Source organism: Leopardus geoffroyi, chromosome B1, assembly GCF_018350155.1.
Source record: "Leopardus geoffroyi isolate Oge1 chromosome B1, O.geoffroyi_Oge1_pat1.0, whole genome shotgun sequence".
Taxonomy (NCBI): domain Eukaryota; kingdom Metazoa; phylum Chordata; class Mammalia; order Carnivora; family Felidae; genus Leopardus; species Leopardus geoffroyi.
The window spans coordinates 72,870,353-72,891,343 of NC_059327.1; the positions used below are offsets into that span (position 1 = coordinate 72,870,353).

General features: G+C 35.8%; 1 protein-coding gene across 1 annotated transcript; it reads right to left on the reverse strand.

The window, feature by feature from the left end:
• Positions 1-5,462: 5,462 nt before the first annotated feature.
• Positions 5,463-13,138, reverse strand: FGB (fibrinogen beta chain). Its single transcript, XM_045465137.1, has 9 exons — positions 13,009-13,138; positions 12,773-12,793; positions 10,230-10,421; positions 9,566-9,749; positions 8,393-8,620; positions 7,748-7,861; positions 7,266-7,391; positions 6,481-6,766; positions 5,463-5,866 (listed from the first exon to the last, which is right to left on the reverse strand). Exons 1-9 carry the CDS (start codon positions 13,078-13,080, stop codon positions 5,635-5,637), a joined length of 1,455 nt encoding a protein of 484 aa, XP_045321093.1. The 5' UTR covers positions 13,081-13,138; the 3' UTR covers positions 5,463-5,634.
• Positions 13,139-20,991: the final 7,853 nt, after the last annotated feature.

The window sequence follows — 20,991 nt, forward strand, 5'->3', positions numbered from 1 at the left end:
AGGTTTTTGGTTAGAAATAGGCTATCAGTGGGGTGCCTGGGTGGCTCAGTCGGTTGAGCGTCTGACTTCGGCTCACGTCATGATCTCATGGCTCGTGAGTTCAAGCCCCGCACGGGCTCTGTGCTGACAGCCCAGCGCCTGGAGCCTGCTTCCGATTCTGTGTGTGTGTCTCTCTCTACCCCTAACCCACTCTCATTCTGTCTCTGTCTCTCTCAAAAATAATAAATAAACATTAAAAAGAATTTAAGAAAAGAAATGGGCTATTAGTAATTAAGTTTTTAGAGAGTTGAAAGTTAAACTTGGGTTTTCTATTGTGTGGTGGTCTGAGCTCCTAGCCCCTGCATTGTTCAAGGGTCAACTGGATTATATATACCATGTAATTTTAATTATTTCCCCAGTGTTATTTTTGACATAATTATACTCTGTCATGGGCTTCCCTTACATTTCCAGTTTAGTTAGTAGACACTAGCGATGCAGCTGGTGAATCAGAACAAGATCGATCTAGGGAAGTTCACTAACCTCAAATAGAAAAGTCTAAAAGAAAAAGACAGCATATTAATATAAGTTCAAGCAGAATGCAAAAATCATAAACTAAAGATTTTTTTTATACTTGAGTAACATAATACAACATCTACTATTTGCTGAAACAGCTTAAGAAGTAGCACCATTTAGAATTTGGTAGCCATGCATATTGTACAAGTTGCTTGTAGGTAATGAAATTTGCACAGAAACCATTTTGGGGATATCATATTTTATCTATTCATGCATTTATTAATTCATTTATATACTCTTTTTAATTGAATTTCAAGTACTTTGTAAATCTCATTTATGGAGAAAAATCCTTAGTGAATTGGGGGTGGGGATGGCAAGGGCCTGAAACATCATAGAGGGGAGTAGTATGGTGAGGAATTTGCACCTGGGGAAGAGATTCAAATGAACGATATACGAGAGCTGGAAAATATGTCTTCCATTTCCACATCGTGAAAGCAACACTCGAAAACCACGTTGGCCAAAAATTTAAGATAACCTTCCAGGTTTAAGCTAAGAAATGTTCAGTTACTGAACACTGGTGCCCCTCTTCTTCAGCTCATTGCTGAAGGTGGTTGCAACATAGCACTCTGGAAAATATTTGCTAAATCTACCTTTGATTCTGTCTACAATAGGTCTATGACCTCAAGATCACAGGCCTACATAAGCTATTACAAAACTGCTTAGAAGTATCTCCTTTTGAGAGATAAAGCAAATGTAGCAAACAATTGGTGAATCTAGGTGAAGGACATAGAGGTATTCATTAAACTATCCTTGCAATTTTTTTGTAAGAATGAAACTTCTCAAAATAAACAGTTTTTAGAGAAATGAATATAATTCAGTCAAAAAACAAAACAGAAAACATATCGCCTGTTGGTCACAGCTTGGTTGGGAGAAGGAGAGAAAGTGGTTAATATTAGTTCCAGTAAGACTATTTGCATATGACTCTCTCAGTCTAATCACTTAGGAAATAAAATATTTGAATAAATAGAGGGTAATATCATGTTCCTGATTGCTATCCTACACACATAAAGAATCGTTAAGAATTCATATAAAGGGTGATTTATGCTACAAGAAAATTAACATTAGGGAAAAGACATGAAAAGTAACTCTCAAAAGAAGATGGACAAATGATCATTAAACATTTAAAAAATCTCTTACTTGCTCTAGGAATTAAGATATGAAAATTAAAGCAATTATCAAAGTTTTAATTACAACATTCAGCGTTAGTAAGGGAGAAGAAAAATAAAAACAAACACCTGTAATTCTGTCTGCCAAAGGTAAATTGATACCATTTTTCTGGAGAGCTACTTGGCAATATATATATATATATTTTAAAAACCTTTACAATGTCAACCCCTTTATTTCCTCCAGATAATCTGCTTCTAAAAATTTATTGTATATGTATCATATAGAATACAGATTATATATATGCAAAATAAGGTTATGTAGAAGGATGTTAATTTCAGAATTATCTTTATTAGAAAAAGGTCAGAAGAATCTAAATTTTAAGTGACAGGGACTTGCTTAAAACATTAGAGTCCTTTCAGATGATGGAATACTATATAGTCTATTATATAGAGTATTATAGAAAAATAACATTATAGAAGAATATTAAGTAACATGGAACATCTTCCATGACACAAGGTGAAAAATTCAAGGCTAGCACATTTACAGGATAACAAGAAAAACATATACTAAGATAATAGCTGTTTTCCTATTAGTGTTGAGAGTATAAGTGGTTCTACTTTTCCTATATTTCCCCAAATTTCTTCAAATAATGCATACTATTTTAATTACATAAAACCACAGTCAATGTAGTTAAAATAAACAGAAATTATTCCATTTGCTGGTTTAGCCATAATTATGCACCAACACATTGTGCTTTTGTGCTGAGTTGAGCAACAGTGGAAGCTCAAGCAGGGAGCATCAACATGCCCCAGTAGGGGGAGGGATAGAATTCAGAAATCAATTTCAGCTCTGTGTACGAATGGTAGGTAGCATTTTTGAGCTGTTCCTGCACTGGAAAAAACTAAAAGTCGAATGCCGAGAATCACTAGAGCTGAGAGACAACAGAGTAGGAATAATGCTTCCAGCTTTTAGAGACTGTGTTGTTTAAACCCGTCAAGTTTTAAACACAGGCGTTGGCCACCTATAAAATCACAATAATTTCAAAGATGGCTACTCGTCCTAAATATCGCCTCATGGTCATCATTTGGGTGAAAGAAAGGCTCCATGAAAATGATGGGAGTCTCAGGTAAATGCAAATGCAGACTGTATCAGTCATTCTAAAACTCCAGCCAGGGATCAGAATCTCTTGGGGACATTTATTTAAAACTACAGACTCCGAGGCTTTTCCCATGTAGAGACTCTGATGTAATAACTCTGAATTGACCCAGGATATCTGTATTTTAAATAAGTGTACATAATGTTTGGTGAGTAAAAGTGAAACAACAACATCAACTAAGCTGCTGCAGCTGGTGGTGTGTCACATTAACCTTCATTTTTGGCAATAAAATTCATATTAAAAAATATAACTAACTAACTAAATAAATAAATACCTTCATTTTTGGCCCGTGTGGAAAAATCTGTGCTCAGTGTAATATACAATTTGTCAGTTACATTGGTTAGCTTTTTTTCTTGGTTCCTAAAATGCAGAGGAACTGGAAGTTGACGTCCCAAGTACATATATCCTTCCTAGTTTTTTTTTTTTTTACATAATTTCAGTCTTAAGTGTATAAGAAAATATATTATAGTTCTCATGCCACAGCATGGGATTAATAATTTCCAACCAGTTTTTTTTTAATTATCTTCATAAAAGTCATTAGTTAGTCCTTTTTGAAACTGTTTTGTATATTCTAACTTGTGGACAATTCCTTTGTATTATATTCAAAATTGTGATGTTTGAATGGGCAAGATCAGATATGTAGCATATCTTATCAAATGATAACTTAAGAAAACTTACTTCTTTCTAAATAGATATTACACATCACCCAGGAATGGTCTCCGTGTTTCTGCTATTTGCACATTAGCTAAGAATTGACTATCAGATTGTCTACTTCAATGGTTTTCTTTTAATCTGTGGCTTTACTTTAAGCTCTAAGGATTCATTAGATCTTCTGTGAGTTTGTAAGGGGTTGAGCAAAGGTCTGAGGGATACTGCCCTTGAATTGGGCTCTTGCCATCTTCCCATCCTTGATTCGATGGACTTTTGCTATACTCAGCCTTGCTGCACAAGTTCTACTTCTGGGCACTTGAGTGGCTCAGTCAGTTAAACATCTGACTCAATTTCGGCTCAGGTCGTGGTCTCAGGGTTTGTGAGTTCGAGTCCTGCATTGGGCTCTAAGCTGACAGCAGGGAGCCTGCTTGGTATTCAGTCTCCCTTTTTCTCAGCTCCTCCTCAGCTTGCTCTTTCTATCTCTTTCAAAATAAAAATAAACGTTAAAAATTTATTTTTAAAATCTACTTTCAAATATTTCCCATGTGAAGTTTCTGCATGTGACTTTATTAGAAAATGGGTTCTATACAAAAAAGTGGGGGGAGTGTTATCCAAGATCTTGATAATCAGTGGATTTAGTCATCCACGATTTATGAATTTATGAAAATCGTGCTTTCTGACAGGCTGGTGATTCTGGAATCAAAGGTGAATAAGAGCTCATGATTAGTAAAAGAGAAAGGTATATAAAACAGAAATTGCAGTTAAAGTGAGGCTTAAAAAATGAACAGTAAATTGTCAGATAGCGTTGGGAGAAAAATGCTATTAATAATGGCAGCAACATATAAAAGAGCCTGACCTTCTCTGGAATGGTGGAAAATTCACTGCGACAAGAATGTAGATGTGTAGTGAAGGGGGCAGGAGAAGGTGCTGGGACCAAGTAGCAAACCATTTTCACCCCAAATCAAGGAATTTGGATTTTAACATTTAGATTACACAAAGCTGACATTAAGCAGGGAGGTAACTTGGTCAGAATTTCCTATTTTTAGGACACTTTATGTGATGGCAGTGTAACAGATAGAGTACAGGTAGGGGTGAGACAGAACCTATGGCAGGGAAACCAGGTAAAAGTTGAAATTGGATTTGATGAGGAATCAAAAGAAGGATAGCATTTCTGTGATAAAAAATTAATAACCTCTGCTTAGATGCAAAGGTTAAGAGGCTGAGCTATGGGACAATAAGTTTCTGTGAAAATCAGTGGCAATGATGCTACGTTAGGGAAGGAGAGTCTAGGGGCATAGGGTTGCCCAGGGCAGTGAAATGATGGGAGAACAGAGGATAAAGGCAGTATTGAGTTGATATATACTCATTTCTTGGGAAGAAGTAGAAAGAACACAAAACCCACTTCTACTTTAGTTCCGGTGTTATCATGGAAAAAAACAAAGATCCAATTGATGTCAGTAGGCATAATTTCCAGGGACAATAGACAACTGCTGCTTCCTACCCCACTCTTCCTCCCCAAAACCAATTGATGAATATCAGACTCTCATCGTCCTCTTGGGATCTCTGATCCCAAAGTCTAGCTAAGGGGCAGCGTAGTGGTTTTCCCATGGTGCAGAGTGAGATTTTGAATCTTCATGTGTTCAGTACCAGTTTGCTAGCTGCTCAGAGTTGTGATTGCTTCTCTTTTCTTCCAGGTTCAAAGCCTAACTCGTTGATCATGTGGATTACAAAGTAAGAATAATTTATTTGCAACAATGACTAGTTTAATAAGTCTTTTTGAAAGTTTTTTTTGTGACGGATCTTATATAAACAAATAGTATTAAAGTGGGCCTTTGAACATAACTTTTTAGTTTGCCTAATACTTTTTCTACAACAAGGATAGAAAATTCCTCTTCCTAATTTGAAACTTTCCGCAACTGAAATTGAAATTATGAAGTGTTCACAATTACTGTTTTAGTTACTCCTCGGTGAGAAATACAAAGGAAGAATACAAAAATAACTCGTGTGCTATTTTTAATGTCATTTAGCCTAAATACTTTTTCCCAAAAAGTCACACTCACGACCTTTTGATAGTTTTAGAGGGATATAATGTGTGAAAGCATATTCCAATGACATAATATACAAAAATGTTATTACATATAGAAGAATAAAAATCTATGTTTTGGGGGTTATTGCCGTGGGAAGAAGGGTCTGATCTTCATAGACATCTTCTTCATCGAATACCAGGACCCCTTCCAGTTCATCCATACAACTCCATCATCTGTGCCGTGTTTCGCCATGTCCCAGCTGTAATGTCCACCCCAGTAGTATCTGCCATTTGGATTGGCTGCGTGGCATCTATTATACCACCATCCGCCACCATCCTCTTTAGAACACTGTTTTTTGGGATCTGCAGTTATCCTGAAAGAAAATGTTTGGGGTTATTAGAACTGCAGGGCCGTCAAGTAAATTCTTTGCAAAATGCCCTCAGAAGAGTGCTGCGTACAGGGATCCTTCAAGTTATATGCTGGTTCTGTAAGTAAAGTCACACTAGTATGCAAGATGTCTTCCCTGCCCTACAACAAGAAAGGGAGAGAATTGGGCCTATGTGACAAGTCCATCTGTATTTGTTTCTTTAAACTGACATGACAGCTTTCAGCCGCCTCAGTGTTAGAGAACCCTGGAAAACAAAATGGAGGTTTCAATATACACTTGAGATTATATAGATATAGAAATTTATCTAAACGCTCACTATGTAAAGGGAATGTGCTCTCGTTCCAGTTCCATATTTTATAGTTGTATAACTTTCAGTCAATTACTTAATCTCTCTGCACTTCATCTGTAAGGTGAGAATAATAATAGCAACCTGATAGTGGAAATGTCTTAGAGTGATATATAAAGAGCTTCGTACAGTGGCTAACACACGGTAGGGGCCCAAGAAATGATAGCTATTAATAACATGAGCTATCATTAATGACTCTAATAACAACATCCATAGTGGCTTTTAAAGCAGGAGGGAAAAACACAATACATACCAGCCATCATTGTCCCTGTCGTACGTGCTGAAGTACATGCTGTTGTGAATGGTCATGGTCTGGTTCTCTCCCACCAGTTGAGAAGCTCCTTCTATGAGGGCATTGCCAGCTGTTCCCTTATATTTGTTCACTGAGAGCTGGTATTTGTTGGCCTCATTCTGTACGGTGAATCCTCCATAGAGTGCCTTCACCTTATCTCCTTTCCAGTCCTCCATTTCAATCAAAAGTTCTGTGGGACCCATGTTGGTAAGCTGGCTAATTTTATCATTTCCAAGCCAATACTCACCTAAAGGAAAAATAAAGTAAAGTCTCAAAAGAAATAAAACGTTTGGAAATGAAAAACTGCCTTTCGGGGTGCCTGGGTGACTCAGTTGGTTAAGCGTCTGACTCTTGAATTAGGCTCAGGTCGTGAGATTGAGCCCCGGGTCAGGCAGGCTCTGGGCTCACAGTGGGGAGCCTGCTTGGAATTCTCTCTCCCTCTCTCTCTGCCCCTCCCTGACATGTGTGTGTGCCAGTGTGTGTGTATGGGTGCTTGTGCAGTCACACACACTCTTTCTCTTTGAAAATAAATAAACATTTAAAAAAAATAAAATAAAACCTTTTTCTTCCCTTATCTTTAACTTTCACATTCTTTTTGTAAACTCTTCTTAACCTCCTAAAACTAAAAACTCCCAAAGACTCCCAAACTCCCAAAACTGCTAAAGACTCCCAAAGCCATGTTTTTTTGTAATGAAAAAAAAATTTTTTTACCCAAGGATGATTTTATTTTGTACTCCCAGTTTTACCTGGTACACCACAGTATTTTTTCCCATCTGCATTAGTTGCAATATTTCCAAATCCTTGTTTATATGGATCCCATTTCCTGCCAAAGTCAACACTACCATCTTGACGGTTCTGAATTACTGTCCATCCTTTGGTTGAAAGAAACAAAAATAGCATCTATTAACCGACAATAGTCTCACTTTGAGGAGAATGTCTAAATTCCTCATCTATTTAATTTATTTTATGCCCAGCTATGTTTAGTGCTTCAAAATGTGTACAATAAGGAAATAAATATGAATGGAAAACTTAAAGTCTTTGGAGACTGCAAGTGCTTTATCTCACTCCAAATTGTGAATCATAGATATTTTATAACCTTTAAAATATCAGGATGAATTCCAAATCAAATGGATCATTGTTAGTTATGTCAAGCTAGGTTTTATTTCTTGGTATTCTATGGCATCAAAATAATTACAGCATGATAGGTCAGCCATCATCAAATACTTACCTCCATTCTCTGTGGTCATGTCACAGTATACTCTGTATGGTGTGATAGAACTGTGAGGCTGAATGAGATACATTTCAGATGTTTCACCTCCGTTCCTGATGATTTCCTCACATTCTGCAAACATAAGATAACATAGAATATTCAGGGAACTACAACATAATTTCTTGGTCTTTAGTCATCAATTGTGTAAGATAACTGATTACATAAGTTACTGAGGAATGCTTTATTTCAGACATTTGAGAAGAAGTTGTAGAAATTGAATCATCCTTGAAACATCAGTTTTGAGTTCTAGGGAATGAGAAAAGCCCTTCTCCACCTTCTTTGTCCTAGGATATTCAGAACCTTCCAGAACACATTGGTAAGGAGAAACACCCACATCCACCTACATTCTTCCATCTATCCAAGGAAGCACGTGCATTAGTCAAGTGGAGCTACCACCATCGTTGCACTACAACCTGTTCATCAAAAATTGGCGAATACATTAGGCCATGTCTGAACACAGCATGGTAGGGATATCCTCATGATGTGCTCTAACGTCATTAGGATTTGTTGGGGAAAAGCCACTAAGCTTTTTAAAGTTACCTCATATTTTTAGAGTGTTTGCTCTTCTGGAACTTTCTAGAAATATGCTTATTAATTAGTTACCTTTGCCAGACACCACAGGAATATTGCAACTGACTGTGCATGGGGTGCGGCAGTATTCCATCTGAGCTGAGACATCCGATTCTAATTTTTGTATTTTGCTTCTCAAGTTTTCCAGGATTGAACGGAGCACACGAAGGTTGATTGGGATATTGCTGTTCACAGTCTCATCTATATACAGTCGGTGCTTTTCCAGCTCTGAGGAGTACTCATTTATTGCATTTTCATTTTCTGGAAAAGTGAAATTATGTAGGAGTGATGAGCATTTTCTTCTGATAAAAAAGCTAGGTGTATTCATCCATACAGTTGTAATTTCAATTTTCTGAGAATAAACTAATAGCTGCAGAGAAATCATGATATGCAGTTGTACTTAGGGGAAATTATTTGGCCCATGACATACAAATTAACGTAAAGTCTAAGTAATTTACCTTAGGTATAAGCTAAAGATTCTGCCTAATAATGAATCCAATAGGCTCTTTATTTCTCTGGTGAGGAAAAAAGGAGAAAGCAGTATTTAGACCTTCCATCTCAGAAGTTCAACATCATATGGATTGAATACCCTTGATTTACTTATCCATCTCACAAAAGTACACTAGAGCCTTGAAATTTACAAGAGGAATGTCATGATACCTTTGAAAAATGCCCAAATTTAGATAAGCTACTCATTGAAATGCCTATGCCAGTCTTACTCACTAGCTTATTCCTACCACCCAGCCAAGAGCACTCAAGATTCAGATCTCAAGCACTCAAGAGCATTCAGATCTCCAGATTCAAAGATCTGGTAGCATTACCTGCAACACAATTGAGTATGCCATAGATTACCCTTTTGTATTCAAAACCTGAAGTATTAAATCTATAAGTGCTAAATTTTGCTCTGAATATTGCCTTCTGATTCACAGGTTTCTTCTAGAATAAAAATAAGGACTCACAGAGATTTTTTTTTTTCTACACAAAATGATTCTAGCTGAGAATAAGTGCTGAATCACGCTTATATGACAAGTGGGAGGTAAAGGGGCCTAAGTGAGAACCGGAGGGTATTCAGGCTCATACTGAAAGCAGTAGACTGCTACTTAAGCTCATCTAGAAAGGTTCATCTTCTCAGAATCATGCATTCCCATGCAGTCAAACAAGTTCCAATTCTAGAGCAGAATCAAACGTAAAACACAGGATACCTACCTTTTATTTGTTTCTGCCTGTTTTTCCACATGTCTTTTAGCAGTGTTATATACTGAAAGGTGCTAGAAGAGGACTGGGACACAGACTCCACATTATTATTTAACTCCTCTATACTTTTTCTGATTGGTCTTTCCTGTTTTACCAAAGTATCTTGCAACTGACATCCTGTAGGACACAACACTCCCTGCAAACAAAGACAATGGCAGGCATTAGAGGATTCGGATTACAGGTATTTGTGAAAATACCACACAGTGAAAACGCAATAATATCACGAGCCAGTATAAAAACTTGCAATTTCATTTTCTGTTATGTAAGTCCAGAAATTCTAGAGTCATCATCATAGTCCTCTGAAGATTAAAATTAGTACTTACCACAGAAAAAATAAGTAGGGCTGTGAAAATGTTACCACCTGAACAAACGAGGTGGGCAAAACACAAAGCTAAAAACAACATCCATGTACCTCATTCACAATCTCAGGCTCAAACTAAAGAAGACTAGAAAGGAGCCCTTATCCCAAGGCCCAGTAAGTTTTGTAGTTATTTCCAAAATAAAGAAACAAAATAATGATAATAGTGGGGGTCAAGGCAACATTAGGAAACCATAATGAACATAGGCTTTCTCTGCATGGGAGACCCATTCCGACAAGAAACACTGATGCACTCACCAGGTCTGGGTCAGCATGAAGACAGCCCCCAGCATCAGGGGCTTTTCTTTCTACTTTCTTTTGGCTGGCCACTGTTTTGGCTGGTCGAGCCCGATAGCCACCTCCACTAACGGGTGGTGGGACAGGTCTCAGGCTGGGAGCCTCTTCCCTCTTCTTGTCGAGGGGCCGATGACCACGGGCATCCACAACACCCTTGGGGAACCAGGCAGAAATAAACGTAAAGTGTTATCAAAGATTTGAGATGTAACGATTCCAATACTCTCATTTCATAAATTAGGTTGTCACATAATTAATGGTTTCTTCAAGGTCCATCAACTGGTTAGTCGTTGGTCTCTTCGGTAACAATAGAAAAACTGCGTGAAAAGTGTTATACCTGAGGGAGTTTTTAAAAAGAGGTCTTAAAATAAAGCTGCATCGGATTATGAAGAGCGATGACATCAGATTCCTGAAACTTATACACTGGAATACATAAAATAGTAAGAAATCTACACTGTCAGGAGGAATTTTCTCAAGCTATTTGGATTACTAAATTCCTGTAATTGTTGTTAATTATTTTCCCACTTTCAATTTTTATGAATTAGGCGATCAACTTGCCTAACTCTTATATAGCAATATTTAAGAGGTAATACAGATTTTTTAAAAAAGTGAAATTTATTTTGGATTTATTTGTAATCAGACAATCTTTGAGGCTAACGTGTTTGAAGAGGACTAAGGTCTTCTGGAGCCAGACTGCTGGGGTTCAAATCTTGACCCTACCACTTACTAGCTATCCAATCTTGGGCAAGTTATTTTTTCTGTGCTCTAGTTTCCTTATCTGTAAAATAGGGATAATAAGAGTATCTGCTGCCTAAGATGACTGTAAAGATTAAATGACATTGCATCTCACACCCTCCAAAGAGTTCCTGACACATAGTAAGTACTCATTATTTCTACTGCAAACACAGTAGATATTATAGTTTAAATGGCTTTTCCTATACTAATTCCAATCCTAACCTTATCTTATATCAACAAAATTATTTCTTATACCATTCCCATGAAATTCCTACATGATTTCTTTATCAAACATCATAATTTTCTCATATTTAAAATAATTCTCAAGGCATGCGACTAAAATTATTTGCTAACTTAAAGAATATTACCTTAAAACATAATGAGGTGGAAAATATGCAATGCAATATAAAAGTGTTTGCTTGAATTAACTAAATTGTCATGTGGTCTTTGTCAGCAATTATACTTTGGGGGGCTTAATTACAAATGAACAAATGACTATTTTTGATGAAAAGACTAAGCTCTCCAGCTATTCAGTGAGCCTAGAAGTCATGCAATGACTCTATTTTGAATTTTGCTGTCATTTATTCATTAAGTTACAATAGCACTTAACATTTAGTGAGAGTGTGCTAGGCTTTAAACCCAGGCAAGTTGGCTCCGAATTCCCCTGCATAATTATCATAGGTATCTGAGTATGTGTAATTGCAATAAAAATAACAACATGTGAGGATTTGGGGAAAATACACATATTTCATGAGGTCCCAGAGCTGGTCTGTTCTACCAGGAATATTATGAAATGTGATTCACCTGTTTATTACAAATCAAATTATAACAGAAGAAAAATATTTTCTTTCTATTTCAGGGTGCCATTGGAGAGACAGCACTGACCATCTAGCTTTACTAGAGAAAAGGAATTAAAAACATTTAAAGAAATTATATGGATATTGGGGTTCATGAAGATCACTCAGTGAAATAACTGAAACTAGAAAATCCACTTTGGAGCTTAAACTAGTAAACTATCTCTGTAAGGATTAGCTGATGAGTAGAAATGTAAAAGTGCTTAGCTAGGTATTACAAAAGTTTACTCTTATACATTCTTTCCATTCTTCTTAGCTAATGCAATTAACCAGACAAGTATTTCTTTATCTGTATACTTTGAATATTAAAACAACTTAGGTTCCCCTCAAATTCAACAAATGTTGCAAACAAATCCCTTCCTTGAAGTTTACTCTTATTTTTAGTGTGACATACTATGTTGTGCGCAAGAAATTTGATCATAATTCATTTGAGAACACAATTAAAATTCTTTAAATAGTTATCTCCCTAAATGCATTTCTGTATATCTGTTATCTTCAAACCAAGAGAAAGAAAACAGCAGAGATAGTAGTTAAAGAAAAACTGTTCTACGAATGAATAAATTATACTGAGCTACGTGTTTCATAACTATTAGTAATGACAATAAATACTACTTATGACTTAGATTTGCACACTTGAAAAAACAATCATTTCATTTTCTATCACTGTATTTGGTCTATTCTGCATTTAGATTCATTTATAATTTTCATTCAGAAGTTGCCAGTGATTTCAGGAGCTATATATTACTTTCCTTCACCAAAGAGTAAGCTACCACAGCTTTTTTCTTTTAAAATACTGCTTTTTCATTTTTTTATAGTCTTCAAAATTCTTAGATTTGTCCTCATAATTGTAATAATGTGTTGCTAGAACTAAATGAAAATCACAGTACTCAGGATAACAAGTGAGAAAAACAATCTTACCACAGCTCTGTCTTCTTCTCCCTGGGAAAATATAGATAAACAAGAAAACAAGAAATCATTATTTTGTTTTTATGTAAGAAATACTATGTACCATTCTTTAAATACAATGGGTCCCACTTCAATTTCATAACTAAAATCAATGTTAATTTCATTAAGATAAATATTCACGTATGATTATGTTGTTATATTTTATATTAATAATATTAGTAATAATATAATAATTTTTAAATAGTCACCTCATCATAGTAATCAATAGCTTGTGACTTAATAATAAAAGCACACAGTAGTAGCAGTATTAGATTCTTCATGGTTTTAAACTTTTAGAAGCTCCACGAAATTGTCCCTTACTTATGGACTTAACTGGGAGATCTTCAATCCTATATATAGCTGAAGCCTTTGTTAGGTAGGACTTTAGAAATGGTTACCCTCCTTAGTTAATATTTAATTTGTTGGTTCACCTGTTGGCTGAACCATTTTATCACTTAAGCAACATCTTCCCAGCAAGACTTATTTACTTGTCATAAAACTATTCTCTGTCGGCTGAATTTAGAAACACCAGGGTATTTCAATTCATTTAATTGGACAATACGAGGGAAAATTAGGGCATTCCTGAAAGAGATGTGTATCACCTTTCCTGTAAATTAATGTGCATGCTGCAGAGGCTCACAAAGAATGTGTGAAGAAATAAGTATTTTTAATCCAACCCAAAAATTTGGACCTACTCGCAAGGAATCCACTAAAACTGTGACTTCTCTAAAAGTATACAAATGTTTATGCTTTGAAGCAATCACGTAATTGAGTTTTAAAAGAGGCCAATAAATTAAGAATAATAGTATATCACCATGTGTTTATCCTTTCTTTGAGACATTAATCAGATTAGGAATATTAGAACTCATGCCTTATGCTCTGATAAACAAATATCAAAAAGAAAATACCATCTTTTCTTTTTGCTCTCCCCTCTTTCCACATTTTTTCCTTTATTAATATAAATTAAAATGTTCACAAAATTCAAAACACTGTTAAAATAATTAATAAAGATTCCTAAACCAAAGCATTATTATTGTGATTGGATACATAATTAACACTTTATTTTTTATATTACATTATATATATTTTATAGTATATTATATTGTTTATAAAAACAATGTTATTTTACCATTAGTGAAGGCTTCATACATCTATTTCAAATAGTGGCCCAAATAATAAATGTGGTCCATTTGCTTTCATTATTTTCTGTAAGCTACCAAATCCATGTCTCTTATCTTTCTATTTATTTGTTGCAATCAGGATTAGCAATTCTTACAAGAATCAGTGGGGAACTCAAAGTCAAGAACACAAATCCCAGCAAATGTGTTGCTTTTTGGCATTTTCTGTGTGTGTGTGTGTGGGGGGGGGGGTATGGAAAGTGAAACATGCTCAAGATATTTGAAAAATAATTTTATTTGAAAGATAGCAGGTTATCCAGGTTTGGATCAGGAGAGTATATTTTTGGTGAAGTATAGTTGACATAAAATATTGTATTAGTTTCAGGTGTACGACATAGTGATTCTACAATTCCGTACCTTAGGAAATACCACGGTAATCACCTGTCACCATAGGCATTATTACAATATTACTGACTCTATTCCCTATGCTGTACTTTTCATCCCCATGACTTATTTAGTTTATAATGCAAGTTTAGGGAATCCTGGGTGGCTCAGTTGGTTAAGTGTCCAACTTCAGCTCAGGTCATGATCTCATGATTCATGAGTTCAAGCCCTGTGTTGGGGTCTGTGCTGACAGCTCGGAGACTGGAGCTTGCCTCAGATTCTGTGTCTCCCTCTCTGTCTGCCCCTCCCCCACTCATTCTGTCTGTCTCTCTCTGAAAAATAAGTAAGCATTAAAAAAATTATAATGCAAGTTTGTACCTCTTAATTCCTTACCTATAAACCATGCTTGGAAGCAGATTCTTGATAATGGCTTGAGACTCACGAAATTATTTTCTTCTCTTGGTTACATTCCCATAGGTTACATTCCCAAATTTCTTTTAACTCAAATTTATGAAGCTCAGTATTGAGTTTAAATTAAGTAAACTACTTCACTGGATTTTTTCAAGTTTGTGTCCCATTTACTAGTACTGAGTAACTACTGTATTTTAAGACTAGCTTAGTTTTAATTTTTCTTAGAAGAATACACATTTAACCATAAAAGCAAATATATGCATGTATTCATTAAAATAAGATGCAAGAACATTTGTCTTCAAAATGTAACTGAGAAAACTCTCATTTTAATAATCTGGACAGGGTCTTATGTTCATGATGTCAGATCCTTACTGATTTGAAACGACTATCTGATAGGAAGACTAAAACAATTTTTTTCTTTTGATGTAACATTATCATATTATTACTTCATTTTCAAGCACCGAAACTAGTGACAGAACCATTATTTAATTTTCAGAAGCTTATAAATTTTTAAGTTTCTTCTGGCATATAATAGAATCTTGTACAACATTAAAATGAAAATTCCTTTAAATTCCCACTTGTTTCTCCTCTGGTATTCTTGCCCTCAGCAACAGGAGGTGGAGGATGAAAACTACTAGAACATATGTTCTATAATAGTAGAGACTTAACATTCATTCCACAAATAGATCTTGGGAGCTTCCTATGCGACAGGTAGTATGCTAGAGACACATTTGTGAGCAAGATAAACAAATACAATAAAAATTTGTAGAATGAATGACTGAACTAGCATTCACTGAAACATGCCTCAGAAGCCAAGTCCTGATAATCATTTATCTTACCTAATTCTTGAAGCCACTGAGTTCTATAGATGATGAAACTGAGGTTCAGAGAGATTAAGTAAACACCCAAGGCATACAGGTAGTAAATACCGTACCAGGACTTGACCCAAGTTCATCTGATGCTATAGACCATGCTCTGGCTCATTATACTACATGGCCCAACAAACTATAAACATTACAAAGAATTTACCAGTACCTTTTTGGTTGGTTTGTTCTTGTTTTGGCCAGCTCATTGTCTCGGGACTATAAGGTCTCAGACTAGCACACTCACTCTTAGTCTTTATTTTCACCCTCAAGTATGGGTGTGGATGTGGATATTCGTGTTGGTATGAGAGGTATGACCAATGCAGTGATAATAACTATGAGACTTTTTAAAATTCTAGTTCTTGTTAGATATTTTTCCTATTGAGTTATGTACAGTTACTCTAACACTCTAAAGTGCCTGATATTACAAAGTAAATTACCATATTTTCAAAGAGAAGAAATAGTTTTGCAGACATTCTGCTTATAAAAATACTTAAAGTTTTAAGAGTGTTGATGCCATTGGTGGAAGAGGAAGGGAGTACAATTTGTTCAGTTATATTTTCAGGTCAATAGTACTGTGTTCTTCCTATTAGCTGATACCATTACATAAGTCAAGGACAGTAAATCAGTGACAGAGAATACAGATAATCTGTCCTGCCCAGGAAGCAGCTCTCTGGCATGAAGGGCTGACTTGTGGACACTGATTGTCAAAATGCTTGTCGTTGATACCTTTCCAATTCATGTCAGGCCCCATCTACAGAACACAAGGCAATTTGTGTTTATCAAATATTGATAGAGCACCTACTGTGCGGCAAGTAGTTTTCTGGGGGGCAAGGATATTTTGGTGGATGAGATAGACAAATGCCCTCTAATCACGAAGCTTTATGTCTACAGTCGAAGACAGAAAATGAGAACTACTTGTAATAACATGTACTGAACCTAAGTCAGGGTAAGATGAGGTTTTGGGAATTGTAACTTAGGGACCTAACCTCCTTCAGAGGGAAAAAGGATTCGAAAGGAAAAGTCTTTTTGGTTTGAAACCTGTTGTTTGAATGACTGTATGGTTTATATCACACAGCTCGCACATGGTAGGTATTTTATAAATAGCTGTGGAACAAATTTATGAATGTATGAATGAACAAATGATTAAATGAATGAAAGGAGATACTGATTATCTTTGTCTAAATAGGCATGGCATTTGAGAAACTATACCAAATTGCTGTTAGTCTCTGTATTTTTCTTTTCTTATCCTGAACTACAGTTTGAGAACCACTATTCAAGAAGAAATTAATAAACAAGAGCTGGAGGCTAACTTAGACCAGAGCTTTGATGGGCAAGCTTGAGACCAGTATGCCAATGACAGTTGTAATTGGTCAGCCATTTGCAATGGGAAAGCACATTGCAGGGAAGAAGCGTAGGGGCTAGCTCTGTGTCTTATGGAGAGTCTTTCTATTGACTTGGAAGAAATCAGTTTGCTTTTCTGAAGGAAGCTGATAAAGAGCATGGCAAGAGGTGAAAACAGGACATTTTCTTCTTTAACACAGTGCCAATAAGAAAAGCTAGAGAAAAGACAGAGATGCTCTTCTGCTCCTGTCACATTTAGACTCAAAACCACAAGGCTGTAATGGACACCTGTTAGACTGATGCTCCCTTCTCCTGGAATGACCCTTAAAACATAGGGCTCCAGTGGTCCTGATAGTATAGTGATGCTCTGATCCTCCAGCCACAGATGGTTGAGCTGGTGGTGGACTCCTTCCCTGAGCTAGCCCTATCAGCTTCTCTCCCCCAGTGTAATATTTTCAGAGGAAATAAGCAAAGAATCAGGTTGATTGACCTGGTGTCACATTCATAGCAGCATTCTGGAGAGAGAAAGCCTGCCAACGTTGGCAGCAGACGTGACCAAAACCTCTAAACTTACTCATTTGATTATTCTGTCAAATGTGTGAGACACCTGATGTCCTTCTAACAGTACCCACTCCCCTGTTACCTTTTGGTAACTTAGGCGGAGATGGCTCCTGGAGTTTGCTGAGCTAATCCAAAGGGAAACTTAAGAGCAAATTTTTAGAAATCAGACTATTTTTTAAGCATAAATTTCACATTAGAAGGAAAAGCTATGTTTTCAAACAATGCAATAAATCACTAAAGGTTTTTATACTTTAAGTGTATAGTACCAGCAATAAAATCTGTAGAAAATAAAAGTTTTTATTTTATTTCAGAGTATTTTAGGAACATTCATTTAAAAATATTTCACTATTTAATAACTATTTCTTGAATTAAAAATATTTTCAATAAAATGTGCTCAGGATTAGATTAATGGCATAACAGACATTTATGATTTTGACTTTTCCAATCCAAGAATAACTGTGCATTTTCATCGATTCAAGTCTTTTTGGAGGGATGTGTCCCTTAAATATTTTCCTAGGTCTTAAACATTTTGCATTTATTGCTGTCATAAATAAGATCATTTCCCCCATTATATTTTTTAACTGCATATATGAAAGATACTGATTTTTTCCATTAAGATTTTTTTTTAAGTAATTTCCACACCCAACGTGGGACTCAAACTTACCCCGAGATCATGAGTCGCATGCTCTACCGACTGAGCCAGCCAGGCGCCCTGGAAGCTATTGAGTTTTAAATATTGTTTTGTACTCAGCTCTCTTATTGAATTGTCTTATTTTTCTAATGGTTTTTCCAATTGAGGGAGAGAGGAAGAGCAGGGGAGGGGTAGTGAGAGAGAGGGAGACAGAGAATCCCAAGCAGGCTCCATACTGTCACTGCAGAACCTGACACAGTGCTGGAACTCACAAACCATGAAAACACGACCTGAGTTGAAACCAAGAACTGGATGCTTAACTGACCGAACCACCCAGGCGGCCCTCAAAGAGCATCTTGTAATTTAATGTCAGAAATAACTTTTATATAACCTGGATAAAATGTGGCATTAACTTACCTAAATATATTGGAGAATAATTCATTTTCATAAAATTTACAATGAACAGAAATACAGACTGTCCTGACACAAGCAATTCTCTGCCTTACACACAGAAGAGGGCTAAGATTAAATTAATTGTTGTTGTAATAGTAGCATTTTTTCAGGAGTGAGCACATAATATACACATCCAGAGACACACAATTTCCTACTCTACAGACTCAATACCTGCAACTCACATCAAAATTAAGGTCTCAGTGCCTTCCATCCCCACATGTAAGTGTCTAAATCTTAACACCTCACTTATTCAATCTTTCAACAAATTTTGAAGGCCTACCAATTGCAAGTTATCTAGATACTGGGTGTATGATGTGGATATCACACTATACTCACCCCATACGTCTATTGGGGAACACAGATAATCAAACAAATATTACCATCAAACATGGTAGTATATGAACTCAGCTAAGAAAACTGGAAATGTCACATTGCTGCTTTTTCTGTGTCAGCATAAACACTGACACATTTTTGCAAAATAGAAACACACAAAAAAGTAAATTATGAGTCATTATCATGTTCAATTTGACACTTGTTTTTGTGACATGGGCTGGGACTTCACAAAGTAGAAGGAGAAATTGTGATAAGTAACACTTCCCTTCTCTCTCTCTCTCTCTCTCTGTCACATGCACACATCCCTCACTAAGATATTTCTAACTGACAGTGCAGCTTCATTATGTCCCAGGCCTTTCCAGGCATTAACTGGAAGAATAGCTCCCTCACGGTCTCCTGTGGTCCCAGAAGCTTTCCTCTTAACTCTGTTACCAGAAATCACTTGCTAACACTACCTTGGCATTTGGGCTTATTCTTAGCATTGCAATAAACAAAGATCAAACTCCTGAAGAAATGTCCAAGTATTCTTTTTAATTGGTTCTGATGTTAGAAATTCAAAAACACATGATAATTTCCACCATTCCTGCCTTTTGAATTAGTGAAGAATTACAGATCTGAAATTCATGGGGCAAAGGACATTTTGAGTCAAACAAGGCTAAAGAATATTGCATGGAAAGAAAGTAGTGTCTGAAAGAGAGATTACATATTTAACCTTCTAAACTGAGAGAAGCAAGAAGAAATACTATCCATCTTTTTAGGAGTATAAAAACCATAAAACACTTCCAGTGAAAAATCTGATGAAAATGACACTGAAATCCATATTCATGTGACCTCCTATCACTTACTCAAGGGCAAAGGACACAGTATTTGAAAGAGAATAAAGGTATCTTGTATATTGGTGAGTTTAAGAAAAAAAAAAGATCAGTTAATAAAGAGAGGCCTTCCTTAAAATCTGTACTATTGGTTTTACAAAGACTTCATATTTACATTAATAAATCACTCACAATAATTTAGGTGGTAAACCCTTCTATCCTTATAAAGATAAGGGAAAATTCTTATTAGAGAAAAATGCTCCTATCATTATGAAGAGCAGCAGTGACCCCTACTGCTCAAATAAGGCATCTCTGGGTGTCCACCAGGACAGATTCTTAACCTTTCATGGGTTTTAAATCCTTTTATGAATCCAAAGAAATCTGTAGATCTTTCACCAGAAAAAAAAAATCAGGTTTTATATAAATATAAAATTTATATACAACATATGTAATTCATAGATCCATGAGCTACATAAGGGGGTCACTGGGCTCTATTTATCTACCTAAAACTTTTAAGTGGATAATATAATTCTATAGATTCAAGAGAGCCTTTTAAAAGGAGAATAATCTAGTGCAATTTACCTCAATTATTACAATATTTTTAAGACCTTGGGCTTATAAAAATTTTCTAGGATGATTAACATGTTAATAGACCCAACTAGACAGTTATTATATTGCCATAGTTATATTAGAATCTTGTTTGTATCTCTATAATTTTACTGCCTTTTAAAATCATACTCTTTTGTATACCTATTGCCATCTATAGGAAAGTTATAATCTGATATAGCTTCCCAAGTACATATATATTTCTTTGCAAGGCCTACCACTAGTGGACACTGTTACAGAAAATCAGTTCATAGGCCAAACTGCTACTCAAATTCAAAGATGACTTTATTTTCAAGCAGGAACATGATCTTAATGTTTTTAGTGAATAAAAAAATCAGTTTCTTTTTTTAATCAGTGAATTTCTAGTGAGATTATCATTTCACATCGCTATACTTTTTATAAGATTATTTTTTCCTCTCTCAAAAGCCTATGCGGGGTGCTTTGGGGACAAGATCAGTGGAACTGGGTAGGTTAAGGAGCAAGCAGGACCAGTGAAAGACTGGTCTATTCAAGTTTACAAATGTCTACCTCCATCAAGGTTTCTTTTTACGCAGAAAAGTAATTGGGCAGGATTAATCGAAAATTGCATTTTACCTGGGTGAAAAAACAAAATCTCAATACTTGGGCACCAGTCTGTGTATAAATAAAAATGGCTCAAGTCTTCCATTGCATCCTT